The sequence below is a fragment of the Bombus flavifrons genome, chromosome 6, assembly GCF_040668555.2.
Source record: "Bombus flavifrons isolate JBK064 chromosome 6, iyBomFlav1_principal, whole genome shotgun sequence".
Taxonomy (NCBI): domain Eukaryota; kingdom Metazoa; phylum Arthropoda; class Insecta; order Hymenoptera; family Apidae; genus Bombus; species Bombus flavifrons.
The window spans coordinates 10,926,276-10,947,372 of NC_138447.1; the positions used below are offsets into that span (position 1 = coordinate 10,926,276).

Here is a 21,097-nt window from a genome sequence, read left to right on the forward strand (position 1 = left end):
TTCCGTGATCTTCGATGATTATGTATTTCGATTTTATCGATGCATTAACTCCTACACGTAAATCGATCATCGTGCTGTTTTATCAGACACACGTATAATAATTATAAAGTATAAAATCATTAAAGATTCTTTTATCTGTAACATTTGTGATTACGTTACGCGTTGTCAAAAATAGATACTGTATCTATACCTTTATGAAAAAAAGTCCACCTTTAATCCTATACTTCTGTTTCTCGAAATGATATCGTACGTTACATAAAATTCAGACATTCCGCTACGACCGTGCCACTGGCAGAAGCCTTCGGCAGATTTACCTATTCGATATTCATACTTTCGGTAAACCAAACGCGTGCTTCCCTCTACTTTCCACTGTTCTTTTACGACTATGCCTCGGCCAAGAATTTTCCGGCTATAATGGTCGATGTTTCGCCATTCTAGCAATAGCAATGGCCCCGTTATTTTCTCGCCGTTGTCCGAAATAAAGCTACATTATCATTCTTCGCCGATAGAAGCGGCACTGTATTTCTGCGAGGAGAACAGTCAAAAGACCGTAGGGTCACAGCGGCGCGGCGTAAGTGGTGTTTCACGATACACGAAACATTTGCATATTCAATCGATGGATATGCAGATGAAACGTGGCACGCCGATTGGGATCGAACAGTGAATGGGAGAAGGAAAAAAAGAGGTTTAGGTTAGGTTACGTATACCGTCGGTTGGGAAATATTCGCTGAACGCGATTGGAACGCAACGGAAATCGATGGCGCGATTTAATTTCTCGCTACTGGGTAGTTTAGAAAAGAAGAAAAAAGCTTCGATCACCTCCAGCGCATCAGCATTGTCGAAAAATTCAATTGATCATCGTCGTTGCTGTTGGTTCTTCTTCGCGACATGGCAATAGAAAGCATCGCGATGCATCGTGTCAAAATCTCGATTAGCTGCCCTCGTTATCTGCTAAACCAGATCGATGCATGTCGTGTCTTAAATGCCGCTGGCTATCGCCTTATCGCGATGTCCTTCGTGTTAATTGCCTTCGATATATCTCGTGTTTTCCCACTAATACTCGTGACATGTACCACGTAATGGCATAATGAATGACATTTACGAATGAACCAGTGTTATACCCGTCACGACATCGCCGATGGGAAAACACACCCCGATGGCTTAGGTGTGACATTTGATTCAACGTAGATTAGAATTAGGAAATGTAGGATGTAACACGTATGTATTACAGCGCGATATGCGTTGCCTATGGGTATTGCCACAATGTTTACCTGGTCAGGTCAATACCATTCTGATAAAGTGAACGGTTTATCGACCAGACCTCTATTTGCTCAATAATAAAAAGACGTCGGCCGTTTTTTACTAGCAACGAGTGAACGTGTTAGCTATTCTATGACGAAATAAAATATCGTTATGTACATTCTGACAAACTTATTACGCTGGTGCGCATCGTTACCCGCGAAGATAACGCAAGTTTTATACGCGTTCCCCGAAATTTTATTGTAGACAAGGAGATACGAGAGAGCGGGGTTTAATTTACGAAATTGACTTCGTTTTCTGTGCTTTGTCAGCGTGCTACGCGTAAATCACAAACAACCAACTTGAAACGCTCTTAAATTTCATTAAAACTCGGCGATAAATGGCGAATCGTTATGACGATCGGTATCTTTATGGTTATATCGATTTTGTCTTCGTTCCCGCGGCTTTCTCTTCGAAAATGCTCTATTTACGACGAATATTCGATAAACGAGCCTGCCTGTCTTAAATTTATCGCGATCTCTTTGCAACACCCGCGACCGGACCGTCATATATAAATAACTAAAGATAAGTGTCGTCAAGATAAATAATATCGCCACCTTAATCTTGTCTTTTATATCTCATCCTCGATCAACAACAGACGTGTTATACGTGAAGGTATATTTATCTTTGAAGTACGTATATCCGAATCGATCGATCAAAGTGAACAATGTAAGTTCTAAAAATCAGAAGAAAATATTGCAATCGTAAGGATTCATCTTTTGTCATTTTCCCAACCACTTTCTTTTCTTTTTTTTTTTTTTTTCTTTCTTTCGACTGTATAAAATGGAAACAGAATCGAGAATTCGGTCGATTAGATTCCTGTCTGTCTTTTGAGCGTCTGCCATAAAGGACACCTAAATATAATTTAATTTCCACTTTTGCGAATCTTATTGTTCTACGGTAAAGCCTTCATTATACGAAACGCGAAATCTCTGTCCCCTTAATTTCCCAGGCCCTCTTGCATATTCCTCGCTAATCCGCCGGCTACCCCTCGCGATACGTTTCTCGACAATCGCAAATTTTTCAGCCGCATTCCACCCCAGCGTTTCCTACGCCCACGAGAACCGAGAAGCATGCACGAGCGTCGGAGAAGTTTGGGAAGAAAGTTAGGACAATGAATAGAGTTACCATACGAAGTTACCTCGAAACGTCTTTTGGGTAGGCCGCGAGCAATACCGTGAATAACGAAACTGATTTAAATAGTGACTCGTTTGCTTAATATATACAGAGTCGTAGTAACGGACAGATGTGCATTTACACGATGGATAACGTTGCAAGAACTATCTCGCAGCTATCATAATCTATCACTCATCTTGAAGGATGTTGTTCATCGAAGTTCGACAATACAAACGAAGCTATAGGAAGTCAGGGTATTCGAGAAGTTATCGTCTCGTTACGGATATTAATGACATTGAGTAAACTAATTATCCGTACAAATGTAGGAGTACGGTGCGGTTAATTAGAATACACGGTATTCAAATAGCGAGGCATGGTAAATGGGACATGGCCGCGTATATCGCTATAAAATAATTCGTAACGTGCTCCGAACACCGCGGTAGCACCTTGCTATTTGTCCAATCAATCGAATTAAATTCTAGAGCTAATTTTATTTGCTATTCGGTGAAATATCAATGAATACTCTCGTCGAATATTTTCTGTTAGCGTCCGAGTCTAATCGACAGCTCTGAAAGAATGGAGCAGTCGTTAAAGAGAAATTAATAATCGATAGGAAATACGAGCTGGATGATAAGTTGTTTTCGTCGAAAAACAGAGAAAAATAATATATAGGTTGATGGTAGCACGTAGTGAGAACGAAAGAATTTTCATTTCAAAGGTGAAAGCGATCAAACGGAAGGATTCGATTTTGGGGGAGAGAGCGCGTGAAACATGAAGCAACTCGGACTCGAAACTCGCGGCCAAGTAGTCGCATTGAGCGCGCGAACAGTCAGAATATTTCCAAGAAAGCATGCTCCTTTGGAGCTTGGAAAACGATAGGAATCGTCGAATCCCGATACTCGAATTCGAAGTATCCAATAGTCGCCCGATCCGTGGATTTTCAACGCGCTTTGCACAAGATATTCTCGAATAAATCCGGACTGTTCGTGCGAGATCTCCATTGGCCTGAATCGAATCTAAATCCTAAATCGAACAATCTCTCTGAACCACAGCTGGAGAAGCAATCGGCGAAAAAATGCAAAAGAAAAATGAAATTTTGATGGTGCACTCGTGTGATATGAAAGCTTCTCTGGGTTTTGCGACACGGGAAGATATATCTCGACAGGATATGAAAACCTATGAAATTTATGAGTCGATATCAATTAAATTCTTCGTCCTCGTAAACATTATGTCGTTTGGCCTGTTCTTCGCTTTACGATCTAGGAGAGAATAAATATACATCATGGATCGTTCCTTTTGTCACTAACTCGACGAAATATAACATTTTACGACGTCTTGTATTAAATGTGTTCGTTCTAATCGAAACACCCAGTATGAAAACTTTGATCGGCGATAAAAAGCAATAGCGCAAACAAGGAATAAAGGATGATCCTGGTCGAAGAATTGACGACATGCGGTATCTGCGTCGATATGCAAATTGACAAGGGAGAAATATCGAAGCTTACAGGCTATTGTATGCTTCTGTTGCGCATTCCACCGGTACCGTTCTTTCCTACCTTTGAGTAACTCGTTATAAGATGTGACATACAAAGCGGTAAATGGAATGCGTCTTGGCTATATACGTTTCTTACTTTACGTAAGATGAAAGCAGATAGGTCAGCGTTGTAAGATTTCGTATATAGCGTATTGTTGACAGCACAATGCCTGCAGAAAGTATGAGTGTTGATAATTTTTCAAAATTATCTTATCGTACTCGATGCTTCGAAACAGAAATTAAATGTTTCAGCGAGTTAACAAGTTTCATATCGTTAAATATTCGTCATACTATCCTTTCTCTATATTTTTACTCAATTTTTTAAATTGGAATCAAGTGCCTAAGCATTATAAATCAAACAGAAGTCGAGTGGGCGTATTGCAACGAACCACAGGAAATTTTTTCCTTTACGATAGGTACAAATTTAGAGAAAGCTCTGAACGAATTAAAATAATGAAACGTTCGCCTATTTCTTACAAATTACCACAGAAAATGGAATACTCTAATTAAATTCGACCTTCCACTACTCTGCCACTTACTGTCTTCTTCAAGCCACATTCCTCCATTTTCTCTGCGCCAGTATAAAAAGAACCTATTAAAGAATCGTTGTAAAGCACATCGCAAATGAATGAAGAAACGCTCAGGTGTTCTGCCAAAGGAAAAATGCAAACTATATTTAGGCAGATATGATCTGCTAACGAAGAGATAAAGTACGTAAACGTGATGAACGATACATATTATATATGCTAGATATCGCGAGATCGAATTATTTTCGATGATTCTTGGGAGATCTGTTTCGTAAAATTCTTATCTTATCTTATATTTTATCCAATCGGAATGGAAATACATAATTATAACTGTGACCTTTCTTCTAAATTTCTAGATAAGCATATATTTCGCTCTCCAAATTTCACGTTCAGAAATTCGAAGAGGACATCCAGTGATGTTAATAACTCTCCTCTCCTTGAGCATTTCAAAGACCCAAGTTATATAATCATAGTATGGACTAACGGTTTGGTTAGTCCTGACTCATTAACATTTTCAAAGTAACTTATGTGCTTTGCGATGGATACGAAATTGTGTCATCGCCAAAACGCTGCGGATTGGCCCGGTTTTTATTATGATGTTCGGACGTGCAATGTTACGGCTGTCAACATGTTCCTTTAATCTACGTTTAAACGATGCGCAATTACGGTGTGCCGCCTGAAACTGAACTGGCCCGACGGTTTTCGTCGGCTGAAACCAGAGAAAGCCAAACCGGACCGTTTGTTTTAAACATTTACCCTGCTCGATGAAGTTGGTCGTAGTTAATTATTCCTTTATCGGGTAGCAAATTTTCGATCGACAAAAAAAAAAGAAAAAAAAAGAAAAAAAGAATGAAAACTCACGATATCTCATAGAAAGTCTATTAAAACGTAATGCGAATGATTCAAATTTATAACGTCATAATTCGCAGGTGAATTGATCAAATTGATGGAAACTGATTCGATAGAATGGTATACACTGGAACTTCCAGGGATTTCAACGCGCGGGAAAATCCTGCTGAGATTTTCAGTGAATATTTCGACAGACGTTTGACAAAAATTCCGTTGATCTGGAACGCAATTTGCGTATAACATGCGCCCATAAATGCTGATAATTGACCAATCATGTGTCGCGTGATACGGCTGTCAAATGAACGAAGCAAAGCTGAAAATTCGTTTAAAATTAGTTCGAATATTTTGTTATATGTATGAATACGTATAATAAAAGGTAGATTTGCTGAAAAGCTTATTTCTTTGAAAAATTAATTACTGGATCTTCAAAGTTGATGATAATCTATCGACAATCTATATAATCTGAGACGGACCAGGTAAATAAACCAATTAAAGATTAAAATCATAACTCAATCGATATATTTTATATATCGGTAGCAAACACACGATATCGAGTTCCAAGGAATGAAAATTGTTTGCACAACTTTTTAAACGAACGACAAACATGATTTCTTGTTTGACGAAACTGAAAGTGTAGAATGTTCAAACCGAAGATCATTCTTTCCTAGCAGTAACACGCATCCATGCTGAAATTTCACAAAGCCAAACACGAGTAAAAAAGTAGGTATGTGGATTCTGCGAGTTTAAGTTGCAACATAAAACACCATGAACAGCAATAAAAACACAACAAAGCGGCACGTAGAGAAAAACTCTGCTCGGGCTAATAGAATCACAGGAACGCTGCAAGTGAAAGAACACAATGCTAATCTCGTTGGGGAAGTCAACAGACTGACCTGTACCACTGTGTGTGGCTCACGTAAACTGATAAAGTAACAAACTATGGAGGCAGGATGAAAGCACGATGGACTCTACACTCTGCAACAAACGTGGCTGCTACGCCTTGCTATTCAAAGGGCTCATTCGCGATGCAGTTCGGGCCAGAAGTTGTCCACCAGTGCATTCTTTTAGACGGCGTTTCGTATCTGCTTACGATCTGACCATTTGTCTTCGCGTGTAGCATCGTGCCCGGTCGGAATTTCGAGTTCTGCGGTGAACATTCGTCGATGATAATGGCACGTCGAGAATGACGGAGAAACGCGAGAACTCCTAGAGATTCGTTCCGTTCCAACAGACGACAATGTTGAAACGTCCGAAACAGTACTCGAGCAACCGGATCAAAGTGCTTTATCGGAAGTCTGATACTTGTAAATAGAAACATCAAGTCAGATACCTTGCAGAGCTGGTAGGAGGACGAGCGGAAGAAACGCAAATTCAATTAGTCAGTAATGAATTAGGGATTGTGAGCTGAATCTCGCGTGCACTTTCAGTTCTAGGAGTATGATTAACAAAAATGGTCACGTCTAATTGAAGAAATCCTGACAGTAAGCTGCATTTTTCAATAATTTAAGCAAACTCACTTTCTTGGAAAAGTACTATAAATCCATAATCAATTCGTAGCAACAAACTTTAAATAAATATAAATCTTACACCTATGATTTTGATTGTGTCGCTTAATGAAACAGACAGAGAATATTCTACATAATACGTCGAAGATTACACGTGGAATCTTCGAAACGAATCCTAAGACGATACAGGGATTGGCGCATGTAATACGACAAGGATGATCCCTTAAAATGTATTCCTATATATGACATGTATCATTTCCGTGCGGAATGGAGAATTCAATTGCTCGTTCCTAATCCCCCACGATAAGTTTGTTCCCTGATTAAATTTAATTAAAGATGTGTTAGATTATCTTGTATCAAACGTGCAAGGTAAATTGGTAGAATCATACGTTGTTGTTTCACGAATACGACATGAAATTACGATCCGTGTGCCTTTGATCATTCGCTTGTAGTCGTCGTTACATGCCAAAGACAAATTCCATAGGATTTATCAGTGACAGGAATATGGTATTCAGTTAGAATCAATGATAAACATACGGAAGGATATGGAGGTACGACGAGCAACAAGTTAAAACGAGGGAAATGGAGTGTGCTTTGATTGTTTCGTCTGGCAAATAACTGACGTGTATCGCTATATAATTTGGAGCATTACAAGGTATGCGCATGTAACTACTCTCGTAGATAGAAGCATTATCGATTTGCATTAATGTTCAATCAATGACTTCGTTCGGTTTCGAGGCACGTGTATGAAATTACACGATTGATAGGACGTGAAAATTCTTTGCTACCAAATCGCTGCACTTTTACTACATAATTTTAAACTGTACGATGCTCCCATCTAATTCTTTATGAAATATACATTGGAGATGACTAAGCCCTCTAATATTCCCATTCCTTAACGCTCGCGTTTTTACTATTAGCGAAGATTAACTCGAGACCTAAGAGAATATTTGGAAAAAGTAAATGAAAGTAAAAAGTTGGATGAGTCAGTGGTAGAAGAAGGTATAATGGTGCTCAAACAAGCGTGGAGTTAGATAATCGTGTGCAATTAAAGGTGCCGCCCTGGTCGTATTCATGACTGGGAAAAACAAGTTCGAAGTTTCCACGGACCATTTCGCTGGCACAAAATTCTCACTTCGTAGTCAGGTAAACAAAAAGATCCCTCTCGGAAAGCTACTATAAATACTTTCTCGAACTGGAGGAAGGGTACGTAAAAACTGTACAGCTTGCATTTCCAACATACTATCGCTGTTGTAGTATCATCCGAGCTATTTTCCTTCTCACGAGAAAAAATCTGTATTGCGAATTTCTGCTGGTGCCTTTCTGCAGAATGTAACGTACTCCGAGTTAAGCATGCAACGAGGAATTTCGTGAAATTCCACCCTCCCTTCCAAGCATTTCGCGTTACGTTCCTCCTACCCACAAGGTTATATTCTTTCATCGAGGAAAATGGTCCGAAATATAGTTTCAATTTCATACGTTCAGCTACTAATGCATTTTCTCCATTAAGGCAGTGGAGAAGATCATAGCGGAGAAAAGTGACTCCAATATACAACAAATATTCTCCCCATCTGGCTGGTCGAGGATATATACGACAATTTTCTAAACAGTTTCCTCGGGACGGCTCGGAATACAATCAAACCGGAGACAGCGACTGACAACTTTTCTCAATAAGGTCGAAGAGAAACTGTGCCAATGGAGAAGAAGGTCAAAGACAGACACGGACAAGGGAAGTGATGAGAGGCAGACAGACAGAGAGAGAAAGAGAGAGAGAGACAGACAGACAGACAGACAGATAGACACAGAGGCAGAGAAACAGAGAAAGAGAGAAGGAGAGAGAGAGAGAGAGAGAAGAAATAGAAACTTACAATCAGCAACTTGATTTTGTTAACCAAAGGGGATGTCGTAAGGAATTTGTTGACGGCCGTGAAAAGTTTCCCTTGTAGCATGGCAGCGCTTTCGGCGTCTCGTCCTTGCGAACATCCGGGCCTGATGTCCGCTTCTCCGGGGCTGGGCAACAACCCCCGGCAGTCTTGCGGGAAATCTCTCTTCTTCAGTCTCCTCGCGGGCCCTCGTGGCTCCTCTTCCCTTCCAACTGTCGCTTCCTCAAAGATCACGCTTTAGGCGGTTTACTTCTATCCGCATTAAATTTGACTATCTAATTTTATACTCTGGCAATCCCTTAAAACATCCGAATAGAATCGGACAGCTGATCGCTGATCCTTCGGGACACGGGTTCTTGGCCAAAATGACAAATGATTTCGAAAGTATCGGACGCTTCGTTTTTTTCGTATTATACGTCCACCACGTATTATACGTAAACAGATCTCGACGCTTTAGAAATGCTTATTGAGAGGTCGTCGAGATTCTTTGTTTCGCTGGTAGCATAATATGCTCGATCGAGGAAGAAGGCTCAGGTTTCAGGTACCATAGAGGATACCAGTTCTCCAGTGGAACGAGATCAGTTTCCAACTGACAGGAATGCGGTGTCGGGTTTATTTGAAAATACGCTCGATCTGTCGACGATTTGATTGAAACGTGGCTGTGGCTTTCGAACGAACAGCTTTGTCTCGATACCACTAGCTCGCAAGGTCTAAGGATTCGTGAATATCGAAGGGTCCTTAGGGTCCCGGCGGTGCCGCGTTCTCGACATGGACTGAAGTCCGGAGCGGGCCGATGGATGCTGCGAGTTGCTCCAGAGGCAGAAGAACGCGCGCGCGAGAGAAAGCCGCGCGTGTCGAAGGGGGAAAGAGACAGATAGCGAGAAGAGGGGAACGGTGAACGAGCAAGGGTGAGAGAAATGGCTAGGAGAGAGGGGTGGATACGTGGAGATCGAGGGGGTGGCTGTGTCTATTCAGGAAGGGAGTGAATGGAAGGGAAAGGAGGGTTTACCGAGGGGTTGGGTTTCAACAAACGCCACTAGTTGCTGGTAACCCTTGCATGTTTACACGCCTGATGTTCCAAGCCGGTTACCGATTGTCCTTGTCAATGCGTTAATGCCATTTTTATCATCTAGTGTTCCAGTCAGAAATCGCTGAATTAATTTTCACCCTTCGAATACGGATCAAGGACATTTTGTTGAATAATAATCGATAAACGTAGATATAGAGGCAAAGTTTCATCGAAGTAATTTATTTGTGGATTAAATGTATGATAGGAAAAAACGATTCTTTGTTTTCAAACGTATTGTAATGCTGTATTTGTGGTCCACTCTTTGGTTTTATTCTTCTTTTTTTTTTTTTTTTTTGAGTATGAAATACCGTAGAAAAACAAAAAAACGAGACAATGGTATGGGGAAACGATGCATCTCCATTGTCTGAACTTTCAGGTCGTAAACGCTCGATGACAAAAGAAATGATAGAGTCAACGAAATTTCTAACGATTTCATTTTGTTCTGTTGTAAAACGAAATTGGTCAAATATTATAACCGAAGGTGTCTGCGATCTATGCAATTTATATGGAAAGCCAATGATTGGCAGTTTATATTTAAATGAGTGGGGGTGCAACAGCTAATAGGTGTACGCATCGTTCTCATTACCAAGGTACATTATTTTAGCACTTCGGTAAACGAACAGTCGTGGTTAGTCGTATCGAATCGAAATTCAATTTATTCGGTGAGTTTTGTTAAAGAGATTTGGATCAAAATTTCATTTAAAATTGCTTTATATCAACAATAGAGATTACATACATATCGGCAATCGAGATTGGAAGAACAACGATTGCAGAAACCACAAAGTATTTTTACATTACAGAATTTTTAATCGATATTTACCACTATACGCTCACTAAACTAACAAAATAGTAAAGTGTACATCGTATTTCCATCGCCTTTGTACTTTTGAATAAAAATAAAATAGGACATCGTGAATTTAAATTCTGGATGGACCTCATTATTTGTTATAATTAGATGCGCTGCATGAATACCATTTTACGTTATGCTACAACAGGATACCACCCACTAGAGGATGCGATGGTAGGTTAATTAAATACAGTTTGCACTCTGTAAAAGTGGAACGACAAACGATACGATATCCGAACAAATACATTTTTCTCTTATTCAATGATATCGGGTTACTCTTTCTGTATCTGTTAGATTATAACTAAATATTCTAATAAATACTTGAAGTATAATCTTAGTTAAGTTCGATTTAGGATCGATATAACGTTTAACTTGCTTTTACGTAAAAAGGTATATCTACATCTTATTCCAGTTAACGATTAAAAGTCAACCATGTTAAAATAGGTTTTTCGACTTTTGATAAGATTTTATGTCGTCTTAAAATGCTACTTCAAAATTTCCTCAGCGTACCAAGATGTAAATGATATTACGACCATTCACGTCACCATTAAGTTTCTCGAGAAATAATGGATACCTCAAAGTTTCTTCCCGCATCGAATTTACTGCCATCGTGAACGAACGAAGGATAAATTTATACGATACGGACAGTGATTATCATATTTCGACAATAATTTTATTTTAAACTGATAAATAATAGATTAGTACAAAATGAGTAAGTACGAATCATGTTTAATCTTACTAGAAGTACATTATTTAAGTGCGAAATTAAGTAGGCGCATTTTAATGGGATAATTTCCATGATTCAATTAAATATCTACTAAATTGCTAAATTAAGTAGTTCGATATGCGTTACCTGAAGTACGGAAAGTGAAAAGTTCGAAAGTACAGTACTGGTGCTGCCACCTGTCCATACTTCCCAAAACGCGAGCGAATTCGTATCGACGAGAAGTAACCTTACGTATCGTTTATTTTTTGCATATTTACATACTCATTATAATCTTGCGCAACGCATCCACACACTTATCCATATTGGACAAATATCGATAATCCACTGGCATTTATTTCAAATTACGAAAATACATATCATATCATTGTCTTATGTAGAAAAAACAACTATATATACCATCCTTTCTATAGTAGAGTAGGACACGTTATAAATCCTATTTTTAGTATTGCATTTGTCAAAAGTAGTTTTTCTCGTGTAATATCACAGATATAGGTACTCGAAGTGTAATCCGTTAAGTCATGGTTCTTTCATAAAAGCTTATGTTTAAGACGTTCTCAAACATTATCGTGGTTTCGCTATGTCTACGATATAAACAATCTATATAACATCTACGATGGTATTAGCCTTTATCAAAACGAACACAATTGAAGTGCGATCTAGATATAACTTCGTTGCAATGTTCTAAAGTTCAAAAAATACGCGATACTAAATTCATAAAAATATCGTTTCTCCGTTTGCATAATTATCGTTGTTAACGGAAACAACGGTAAAAAAAAATTTTTTCGTATGGACTAGCATACTCACATGTCTTAGTTCGCCGTGCTTTTATTAGAAAATCTTCGAAATATCAGAATTATCATTGCATACTATCCGGAGGACGAAGTGCCAGGGCCAAGACTTGTTGCATCTGTATCCGGACATCGAGCTTTTTCTCTTCCGGTACTTGTCGAATGATCGGCAATAACGAGAGTAGAAACATTTTGTCGTAGTCATCCTCGTCGTATGTAACTCGTTGGCTGCTGTGTGACGACAGGATATCGTGAATTTCATTATCGAAGGACGCGAACGACGTCTCACAAAGCTGCTTCGGATAACGGGGGCACATTTTATAGGATGCGCCCGGCTGAAGGTATTCCCTGCCAGTGGTAATAGAGGGAGCAGCATGGGCCAATGGTACGTCGTATTCTTCGATCACCGGATTGTCAATTTCACCCTCGCTCTCCTCAGATTTGCAATTACTTAATGTAGTACCGGCATTTCTGTAATGTATAGGAATACGGGCATACGACTATAGACTGGCTAATGCGCCGTTCAAATACGAACGATCTCCGCGCTCACAACATTCGGGAGGTACTAACCGTTTATTCTCCACCGTTGGCATTAGAAATAACAGTTGATCGAAATACATGTATTTCTTTCGTTTCCGACCAACCGGCCCTACTTTCTGTGATTTCTGAAGCTTCAATTCTTTCATAAAATAGTCACGGATATTTCTCCATTTTCCACGTAAGTTTTTCTCTGCAAATTATGGGACTCTGTTGTAGATATATAACATGTTCTAACGATAATAAACAAAATTACTCTTACTAAAGATTATTTCCTACGATGGTTTTAAAGGAGATCTATAAAAAATGATCAGTTGCATCGGAAAAAACAAGATATTTCTATCTTGCTTTTTATTAAAGATTATGTAAGTAGAACGATAATTATTGTTATAACTATTGAATAGATGAAACAATTTGTACTAATTTTAAACGACTGCAGGTATGGTCACGACAACTCGTGCCAGGGTCGAGTAAGTGCAAGTCGAGGAATCCGGATCGATCGATCGCAAGAGGCTGTATACCTTCTACGTTTCTCTCCTCGTCCGTCAAGCGCGCCCAATTCGGTACCATCACCTGGCAGACCTCGTCCCACGCGGTCATCTTGGCATTACGGTCGTTGTACTCGCTACGATTCACATCATAAATCGCCGGTCGTTTTTCGATTTCTCCGATAAATTTCTCAGTATCGAACATGGTGTTTATCGTGGGAAGGTTTATCAAAGTCACCTTCGAGATTCTTTTTTGTTCCTTATAGATTTTCTCTTCTTTTTGTCGTTCAATTACTTCAAATATTAACAACAAAAGAAAGGAAAGGAAAGAACGTAACCATGTAACAAAGAAGAGAAATTTGCCGCTACTTAACGATACCGATTACAAAAGGGGATGACACGACTCGACTAAAGTCGATCGTGTTTCAACGGTCGAACGAGCAAGATACGAGTGTATCGATTCGGATTAAGCTGAACGTGTATACGATCGCACGAGCTGGCCAATTCGCCGCCAATGAATAAGAACGAAGGTTGTTCGTATCGCGCGTGAATACTCGCGCGTTGGTCGATGTCGACGATCGAAGCGCGCGGACTAAGAAAAAGAATTGGAAAAAGAAATTTTTGGACGGAACGTTATGATCCCGCAAGCGATTTGGCTTATGTACGCTACGCCGTCGCCGGCAGCTTGCGCGTCACTGCGGAGAAACCGTTGTACGGCTGGCTTGGTTTGGCATCATGGCGCTAGGCTGGCGTGCGGTTGCGGTTGCGGAGCGGAATCTATGCCGCTGCTATGCCGCAGCGTTGCCAAATCTACCCGGTCAGTCGAGACTGAAAAGACGGCGAAACCCGCGAGCACGTCGCGATTGCCTCCTTTCCTCTGCGTGGATGTGTGTGCGACGCATCCTCGTTGGCCGGTCGTCGCCGCCGCATTTTCAATGCGGTGATACTGGCGCTCATCGACCGCACCGGGTTTATAATAACGCTGCGAGAGAAACCGGTGATCGGCTGGAACCGGTTGTAGGAGGTAGTCCGATATTCGCACGTGAACAAAACGCATGTTTCGTCTTTGGATCTATAATTAGATCGGACCATCAAATCGCGAAAATTCAAAGTGCACTTACGTAATCTCGCGAAAGACAAAACATCATTATCAAACGATGCGATTACTTGCACTACGGTAAACGAGAACACATCGGTGATTTCGTGGTTTGTACGATCCAGCAAACGCTACGAATCGTTTTGATAGAACACGTACGTATGTAGATGGATACAGGTGGATTACGTTCTCATCGTCGTTGTTGATGCGGAATTCGCCGCAAGTTTCGACGTTGCCAAACGTGTTGCTAAGTGTACGAGTAGGTACGTCGAATGTGGCGCGTTGCTACGCGATCGTAGACAACGTGCTCAACAAGAATGGACGCGGACGCGCCGCGGCCACGTCGTCGCGTTTCTACCGCGCCGTTATCGACCATGTCCGGCCGTTTGGCAAACGCAGCGAAATCGACGCCGGCTGGTTGCTGAATGAAACGTTATATCCTCTTATCTCGCCTGCGATCTAGTAAAGACACCTTCGCGACCATTTTTACAAACAGAAACTGGGGATTAACGAAATTCGGTTTATAACACGTCCGAAGTTGTATAATATCACTGGCGATTGTTTTATCGGGCAAGTTCATGGCGTTGATAGCAACACGTTTTTATGATGAAGAGTAAAATGAAAGAGCAAACTAAATGAAACACTTTGACGTACTACTGAGAACATAAATAATTACGTTCACGATCTAACTGTAAAATATCAGAATTAATTGATGCATCGCGCGCAAATGCTTGCTGTCCAATAAACGACAAACTTTGCCTAGTCAGATGAATATGTTTTGCACGTGATCAACAACGTCACATTGTTTTGCCGTTATATAAATAATTGACGACGATCGATGCTATGGTTATTTTGACAAATATGTAAATGATTAAGTGCTATTTTAAAAATAATTCGAAAGAATCCAACCTTGAGCAACGATGTTACGAATCAAAAACATTTCGTGAAAGAAAAAAGTGTCCTAGAAAGAGAAGAGAAAAATAAACGTCTCCCATACATATCTGTGATTATCGTAAGAAAACAAGGCAGTAAAGTATAGACTATACATAGGCTTGACCAATAGAGAGCCAAAGTGAAACTGCTTTGATATTGTTTCCTACCAATAGGTATATTTATGTATCTTCAACTCCGACAAAAATAAGGTTGAAATTGGTAAATAAAACCAAACTATTACTATGATAGCCGTAACTAAACAAACGCCAAGAACAATTTGACGACGAGGCAACGTATAATAAAAAAAGAAGCAAACGAAGTTCCAAGCTACGAGAAAAAGACAGACTCTGCGCAGCAGCTGCAAATATTCTGAGAGGGGGCCGCCCAAACACGCAAGCTAAATGATGAAACAGAGATGAAAGATTTTCGAATAGAAGACGGAAAGAGCGTGAGGAAAGTCGAATGAGAAAGAAAGATCGATTGAGGGAAGGGCGAAAAGGGGGTGAATGAAAAGGAGTGAGAGAGGATACATAGAGAGCTAAAGAGGGAAGGAGAAGAGAGAGAGATGTGTAGTCAGTCCAGACAGAGTGTACCTTTAACGCTCTTCGTCCTCCCGGATCCTAGTCAGTCTAGAGCCGGCAACAAGACGGTGAACATCGTTTCATTACTATCGTTTCTCTGTCCAACTGAAGCTATCGTCCTTTGAGACCTAATTCTTTGGTCACGTGTTCGAGTCCAGACAAATTCGATCGATCGTCATGCCGGAGTTCCTTGGAAAAAAATACAAGCTGTTCAGCAGCGAGAATTTCGACGATTTCATGAAGGCGCTTGGTACGTATGAATTGATAATATATACGTAAGTTGCTCGAATTGAGTTCGAAGTACGTGATTCATAATTAAACGTGCGCGTACGATACAAAGGTGAATGATAATGCACGAGACGTTCTGTATCGTTGCATGAATTTCATCCGGCAGATTATGATATCAAACGTTGTTATCAGCGCCGACTGATGTGGCAAATAAATCGTAAATACCATAATCGAAATGAAATATTCATAAATATTGTACAACACACATGCGAGTAACGAGCAACATTTTGTCGTTTGATAAGGGAGATATTTCAATTACGATCTGGTAACGAAATTGTGAAAGTACAATTTGCAATGCCATTCCTGTATTGTAGTAATAATCGATATACTGAATTGTTGGAACGAACTTGTGATATATCTATGTTATAAAAATATTTATTAATAACGGAAGATTAAAGTAAAATAAAAAATAATAAAATATTTTGATAAAGTCAGACAAACCTCAAGAATGTGGGTGGCATGCACAATCAATGCTATGAAATAGCCGGTTCTGTTGCTGGGAAATTTAATTCCACCACAAACGAACGATCTCATTTATAATATTAGAGTCCGCAACGTATTGTAATGATAAATAAGATAATCAATTTTAATATGTTGAACTATGCTCCTGTGGCTGTGCAACGACCTGACCTCACGCTTAATTCCCGCCATGTGCCACAGACAGAGTCCGATTGTACTCCAATTTAACACTTGAATTAATTTACCAGCAAGATTAATAAATCGCAATTGTCAGTCGAATCGTACTAATGTATGGTACTTGTGGAGTTAACTTAATAAAAATACACTGACCGCGTTGCCTGATAATAGACGAATAGGGGCCTTAAGCGAAGAACAAGATACATAACATTACAAAATGCGCATGATTTACTCGTCACATTGTAAGTGACAACAGTCGTATAAGCGCATCCGCAACATTTTCACATTCTCATTATATTGCAACCGGTTATTTCATACGATTACCGGAAATTAAATAAAAGTGCAAGCTCATTCTGATCGACATCGCCCACACGTTAAAGTGTTGACTAATACGAGCAAGGAATATAAATTATTCCTTCCTCGAATCGAGGGAGGCTGAAATCGTGCTGATGATTGATGTGTGTAAAAACATACTATAACTTCTTATAGATTCGCGATGCTATTTTAGCTCTTATACTTTCATTTACCTTTCAAAAAATATGGCTAATAATATCGGTCGCAATTACATAATATATCGATATGCATATAAAGTACATTGAAAACAAATATCACGTAACCGGTGTAATTTGATGCGAACAAACGAACAAATAAGATTATGGTAACCTGTTTCATATTTTGTTTTCAAGATATGTAGGCGCGATGCGCTGTAAGATATCGTAAATAATCGCAGAAAAGTTCAAACTTCAAAGTTTACATATTGGTATTTCGATTATGGAGAACCTGGTTCCCCCATTATACACGATATAAGATGCGATAATAACACCGGTGTGGTGTTCAGTCTTGCTTTTACTTTCGTTGGTAACGTGTCGTGCTCTATTCGTTCAAAATGCTTTCATCCGTTTTCGGAAAACAATACAAACTCCAATCGAGTGAAAATTTTGATGACTTCTTGAAAGCCTTGGGTAAAGGAGACTCCCATATTTAACACAAATTTATTTAACAAAAAGTATCTTAAATTTAATTTGCAATTCAAACATTATAATTGAACATCTGCGCTTGTATTTATCAATTTGAAAAGAAGCTGTTCTTATAAATTACTGAGTTTGATTTTTTTTAATCTGTATATTCCTAAACTTTGGAGTTTTGTATATCTTTTTTTTCTTTTTTTGTTTTAGGTGTAGGTATAATGACACGTAAAATGGGTAGCAGCGTGAGTCCCGTGATTGAACTAACAGAGAACAATGGAGTGTATACGTTGAAAACGACTAGCGCATTCAAGAACTCTGAAATAAAATTCAAGCTTGGTGAGGAATTTGATGAAGAAACAGCAGACGGAAGAAAAGTGAAGAGCGTCTGCACTTTAGATGGAAATAAACTTATTCAAGTACAAAAAGGAGAAAAGGATACCACTATTGAAAGAGAATTCACGCCGACAGAAATGAAAGCGGTATGTATGCCTAAAAAACGTATACTTACACGTGGCAGAGGAAGAGAATAGAAAAAAATTATCTCGTTTAATCTTATAAGAACATTATCAGCAACCTTTGTATCTTAACAGTTTACTTATTATCTCAGTACAATCGTAAACGTTTAATCTAATAAAAACCATGGTCATAATAAATTACATAATCTCGATCATTAAGGAATTAGAAGCTCAGTGTTTCAATTGAATTACATTTTGTGCAATGGAAGTTCTGCAGGGTTGAACGACACTACGAAAGATAACAGGGCGAACATCTGATGATAATAACAATGCCTGTCATTGGTCAAAAGGTCCGCCAATTACCGCTTGCTCTTCGTGACTCGAACAATGTAATAAGTTCAATAATAGAGTTAATAATAACTGTTTCGAAACCTTGAAAGACAGTTTAAAAAACTACAGGAATCGTATATTACGTTCGTTCAATGAAACTATTAAAATATGAAAATATTTGTTACATATAATATGTAATTTTTTTATCGAATTAAAGAAATGAATATTTTTTATGTTTCAGATCATGAAAGTTGATGATATCGTATGTACAAGAGTATACAAGGTTCAAGAATAAAGATGTTATTTAAGGAAATAATATTCCTTAATGAATTAAAAATTGATTAATGATGTTGAAAGTTGTTCTCGCTAATTAAGGGCAATATATTGTTTTCATAAATGTAAAAAAGATAAACTTTTTTACACGCAGAATAATACATATGAACGCATAAATATGATACAGCTGGTATTATTTTCAAATAAGGGTCTAATATTTCGCAGTATGATACGATATATGAATACAATGTCACTCATATTCATATACGTAAGACGGAAATTATTATGTTGCATTTTGAAAGTATCAAATATTTCTATATTTTTTATGCATCTTTAAATGTTATTCATATGCTTCTATGTATGTTATATCCATTATGGATATATCGAACGAAATTTCAGAACAAATAAAGAATAATTTTGAACATCTTTGTATCAAAATACTTTTTTTATATAAATACAATGAAAACGAATACAATGAATAGAAAGCTTTAATTATAAATAATACAAAATAAAAGGACAATTTTGAAAACTTTACTGATAAATATTTACAATCCTAGTAACACATTTATTAAGTAATATTATCCATTAGGATCTATCACTGGAGAAATCTGAAAAAATTTATTTATATATTTATATCTATCTATACACTATATTTCTTTATAAATACTGAGCAAGAATAAGTCACCCTTACATAATATTCTATGTAGCAAGTATGTCCTTCATCGGTTTTAACCATGTATTGAAAACATAATAGTCCACATGTATCAGTCCTCAATGAAACTTTATTTGCACATGACAATGCCTTCATAGCTGGCTTAATATGTGAGAGTTTGTAACTAGACATAGCTGTTGAAGTACATTGAAAGTTGTCAACCAATTCACCATCATGGGGTAATTCAATATGACAAATTCCAGCTAAACCAGTTGTACTAATACGAAAAAAAGGTGGAGCAGGTGATAAAAATAACTGCAATATTACCAAAATATAAAATTAATAAGCTATAATTTGATAGAATTTTTAAGCATTAAATTATGTTTTACCTCAATCAAATCACTAGTTGAATCAAGTTCGGATAAGATATCTTTTAATAGTTCGGTTTGGAGGACTACTTTGTTCAAAACATTTTCTGGTTCAAGATGAAAATCTAATAACTCATCGGGTTCCTGAGTTTTTAAAGAACAATCCGTTATAATACCATCTTCCTCTATCAGAACTGTTACAGGATGTCCATTGCCCTTTTGTAAAAACTTCTATTTATTAATAGCAAAGTAAAATTTCTATTTATTAATAGCTAAATACAAAGTTTATAATATATTTTGACTATATGTACTTCATAGAAGAGCTGCAAAGCTACAGAGCTCCCTTGACAATTTATATTGCTCCAAAACATACAGAGGCACTCCACTAATATGTTTAAATTTACTCTAAATATTACGTCTTCCTTTAAATTAAACACTTGAAATACATGAGCTGGTATATAAGCACTAGCTTGCATGCATTTTGCATCTTCTACTGTTACTTTTAAACCATTCTCAGTTCCAAAACATGTGGCATTCTGAAGAAAATCAAAAAGTTCTGATATTAAAATCTATTTTGCCTCTGCTAGAAATCTCAAAGAATCTCAAAAAATATTATTATACCTCTTTAAAATTAATTGCTTTTAATAACAATACTATAGTTTTAAGATTTCCCAACTTTGCAACTAAATTATAATTTTCTACTTCAGTGTACATATTCTTTATCTAAAACTTGAAATAATAGCAAGCTTTGAAATTGCTCCTTTGTTATATATTGATAAGACAATTTATCTTTCGTGATGGCAGTTAGCCAAACTGCTAAAACGTGTTTACAAGTAAACAAAGATCTATCATTTAACACTTGACATCTGAAAGTATATTTTACAATCATCAATATTTGTTATTATAAGTACCTGCAGAGGTTATATACTTTATACCTAAAGGATGCACAAAGACAATAGTTTATATCTGGGAAAAGCATATATGTTGCTCCTGACAATCCTTTAACTTGCACTAAATATCTGGCAGTATGTCTATCATTATGAGGTGGAACACCAGCACTTTCAGAAGGAAAAATATAAGTTATACGTCCTCGTTCATACAATTCTAATGCCCTTTCAAATGCATCACCAAAAATGTTATACAGATTTAATAGTACATCATCTAAAACTAAAATCATTAATTGTTGTGTAAAAATTTGTCACTGATAATTACGCAGCATTATATAATTACATAGTAAATATGTATACATTTCTGTTCTTTTTCAAAACTGTCAGCTGCTTCCTTTAGCACTTTATTTACAAACTCTGCATATTTTATATCGTACGTCTTAGACAGAAGCGCATTTGAT

At 38.0% G+C, this 21,097-nt stretch overlaps 4 protein-coding genes across 8 annotated transcripts in view; 1 reads left to right on the forward strand and 3 right to left on the reverse strand.

The window, feature by feature from the left end:
• Positions 1 to 21,097, reverse strand: part of LOC138181007 (calmodulin) — a 77,229-nt gene that overhangs the window by 49,623 nt on the left and 6,509 nt on the right. The window contains exon 1 of one of the 3 annotated variants that reach the window (XM_069115450.1): positions 15,792 to 15,930. The exons of 1 other annotated variant lie outside the window; for it this stretch is intronic. Coding sequence is in view for 1 of the 2 variants with exons in the window: in XM_069115446.1 (XP_068971547.1) it covers positions 8,699 to 8,779 (81 nt within the window). In the remaining variant the exon portion in view is untranslated. Of the gene's footprint in view, positions 1 to 8,698; positions 9,494 to 15,791; positions 15,931 to 21,097 lie in introns of those variants that run through there. One more of the 3 variants, XM_069115446.1, reaches the window with a different exon arrangement.
• On the reverse strand, positions 10,476 to 15,785 carry LOC138181013 (uncharacterized). The gene is made up of 3 exons (XM_069115464.1): positions 13,203 to 15,785; positions 12,715 to 12,874; positions 10,476 to 12,615 (listed from the first exon to the last, which is right to left on the reverse strand). The coding sequence occupies exons 1-3, from the start codon at positions 13,372 to 13,374 to the stop codon at positions 12,213 to 12,215; spliced, it is 735 nt and encodes a 244-aa protein (XP_068971565.1). The 5' UTR covers positions 13,375 to 15,785; the 3' UTR covers positions 10,476 to 12,212.
• On the forward strand, positions 15,891 to 19,259 carry fabp (fatty acid binding protein). 2 transcript variants are annotated; one of them, XM_069115471.1, is made up of 3 exons: positions 15,891 to 16,029; positions 17,879 to 18,150; positions 18,698 to 19,259. In XM_069115471.1, exons 1-3 carry the CDS (start codon positions 15,957 to 15,959, stop codon positions 18,749 to 18,751), a joined length of 399 nt encoding a protein of 132 aa, XP_068971572.1. In that variant the 5' UTR covers positions 15,891 to 15,956; the 3' UTR covers positions 18,752 to 19,259. The 2 variants fall into 2 exon arrangements, with proteins under 2 accessions (XP_068971572.1, XP_068971571.1); XM_069115470.1 differs by lacking the exon at positions 15,891 to 16,029 and adding an exon at positions 17,512 to 17,665.
• On the reverse strand, positions 19,162 to 20,599 carry LOC138181009 (cell cycle checkpoint protein RAD1). 2 transcript variants are annotated; one of them, XM_069115456.1, is made up of 5 exons: positions 20,371 to 20,599; positions 20,061 to 20,285; positions 19,771 to 19,965; positions 19,421 to 19,696; positions 19,162 to 19,337 (listed from the first exon to the last, which is right to left on the reverse strand). In XM_069115456.1, exons 1-5 carry the CDS (start codon positions 20,461 to 20,463, stop codon positions 19,308 to 19,310), a joined length of 819 nt encoding a protein of 272 aa, XP_068971557.1. In that variant the 5' UTR covers positions 20,464 to 20,599; the 3' UTR covers positions 19,162 to 19,307. The 2 variants fall into 2 exon arrangements, with proteins under 2 accessions (XP_068971557.1, XP_068971556.1); XM_069115455.1 differs by having other exon boundaries at positions 19,771 to 19,980.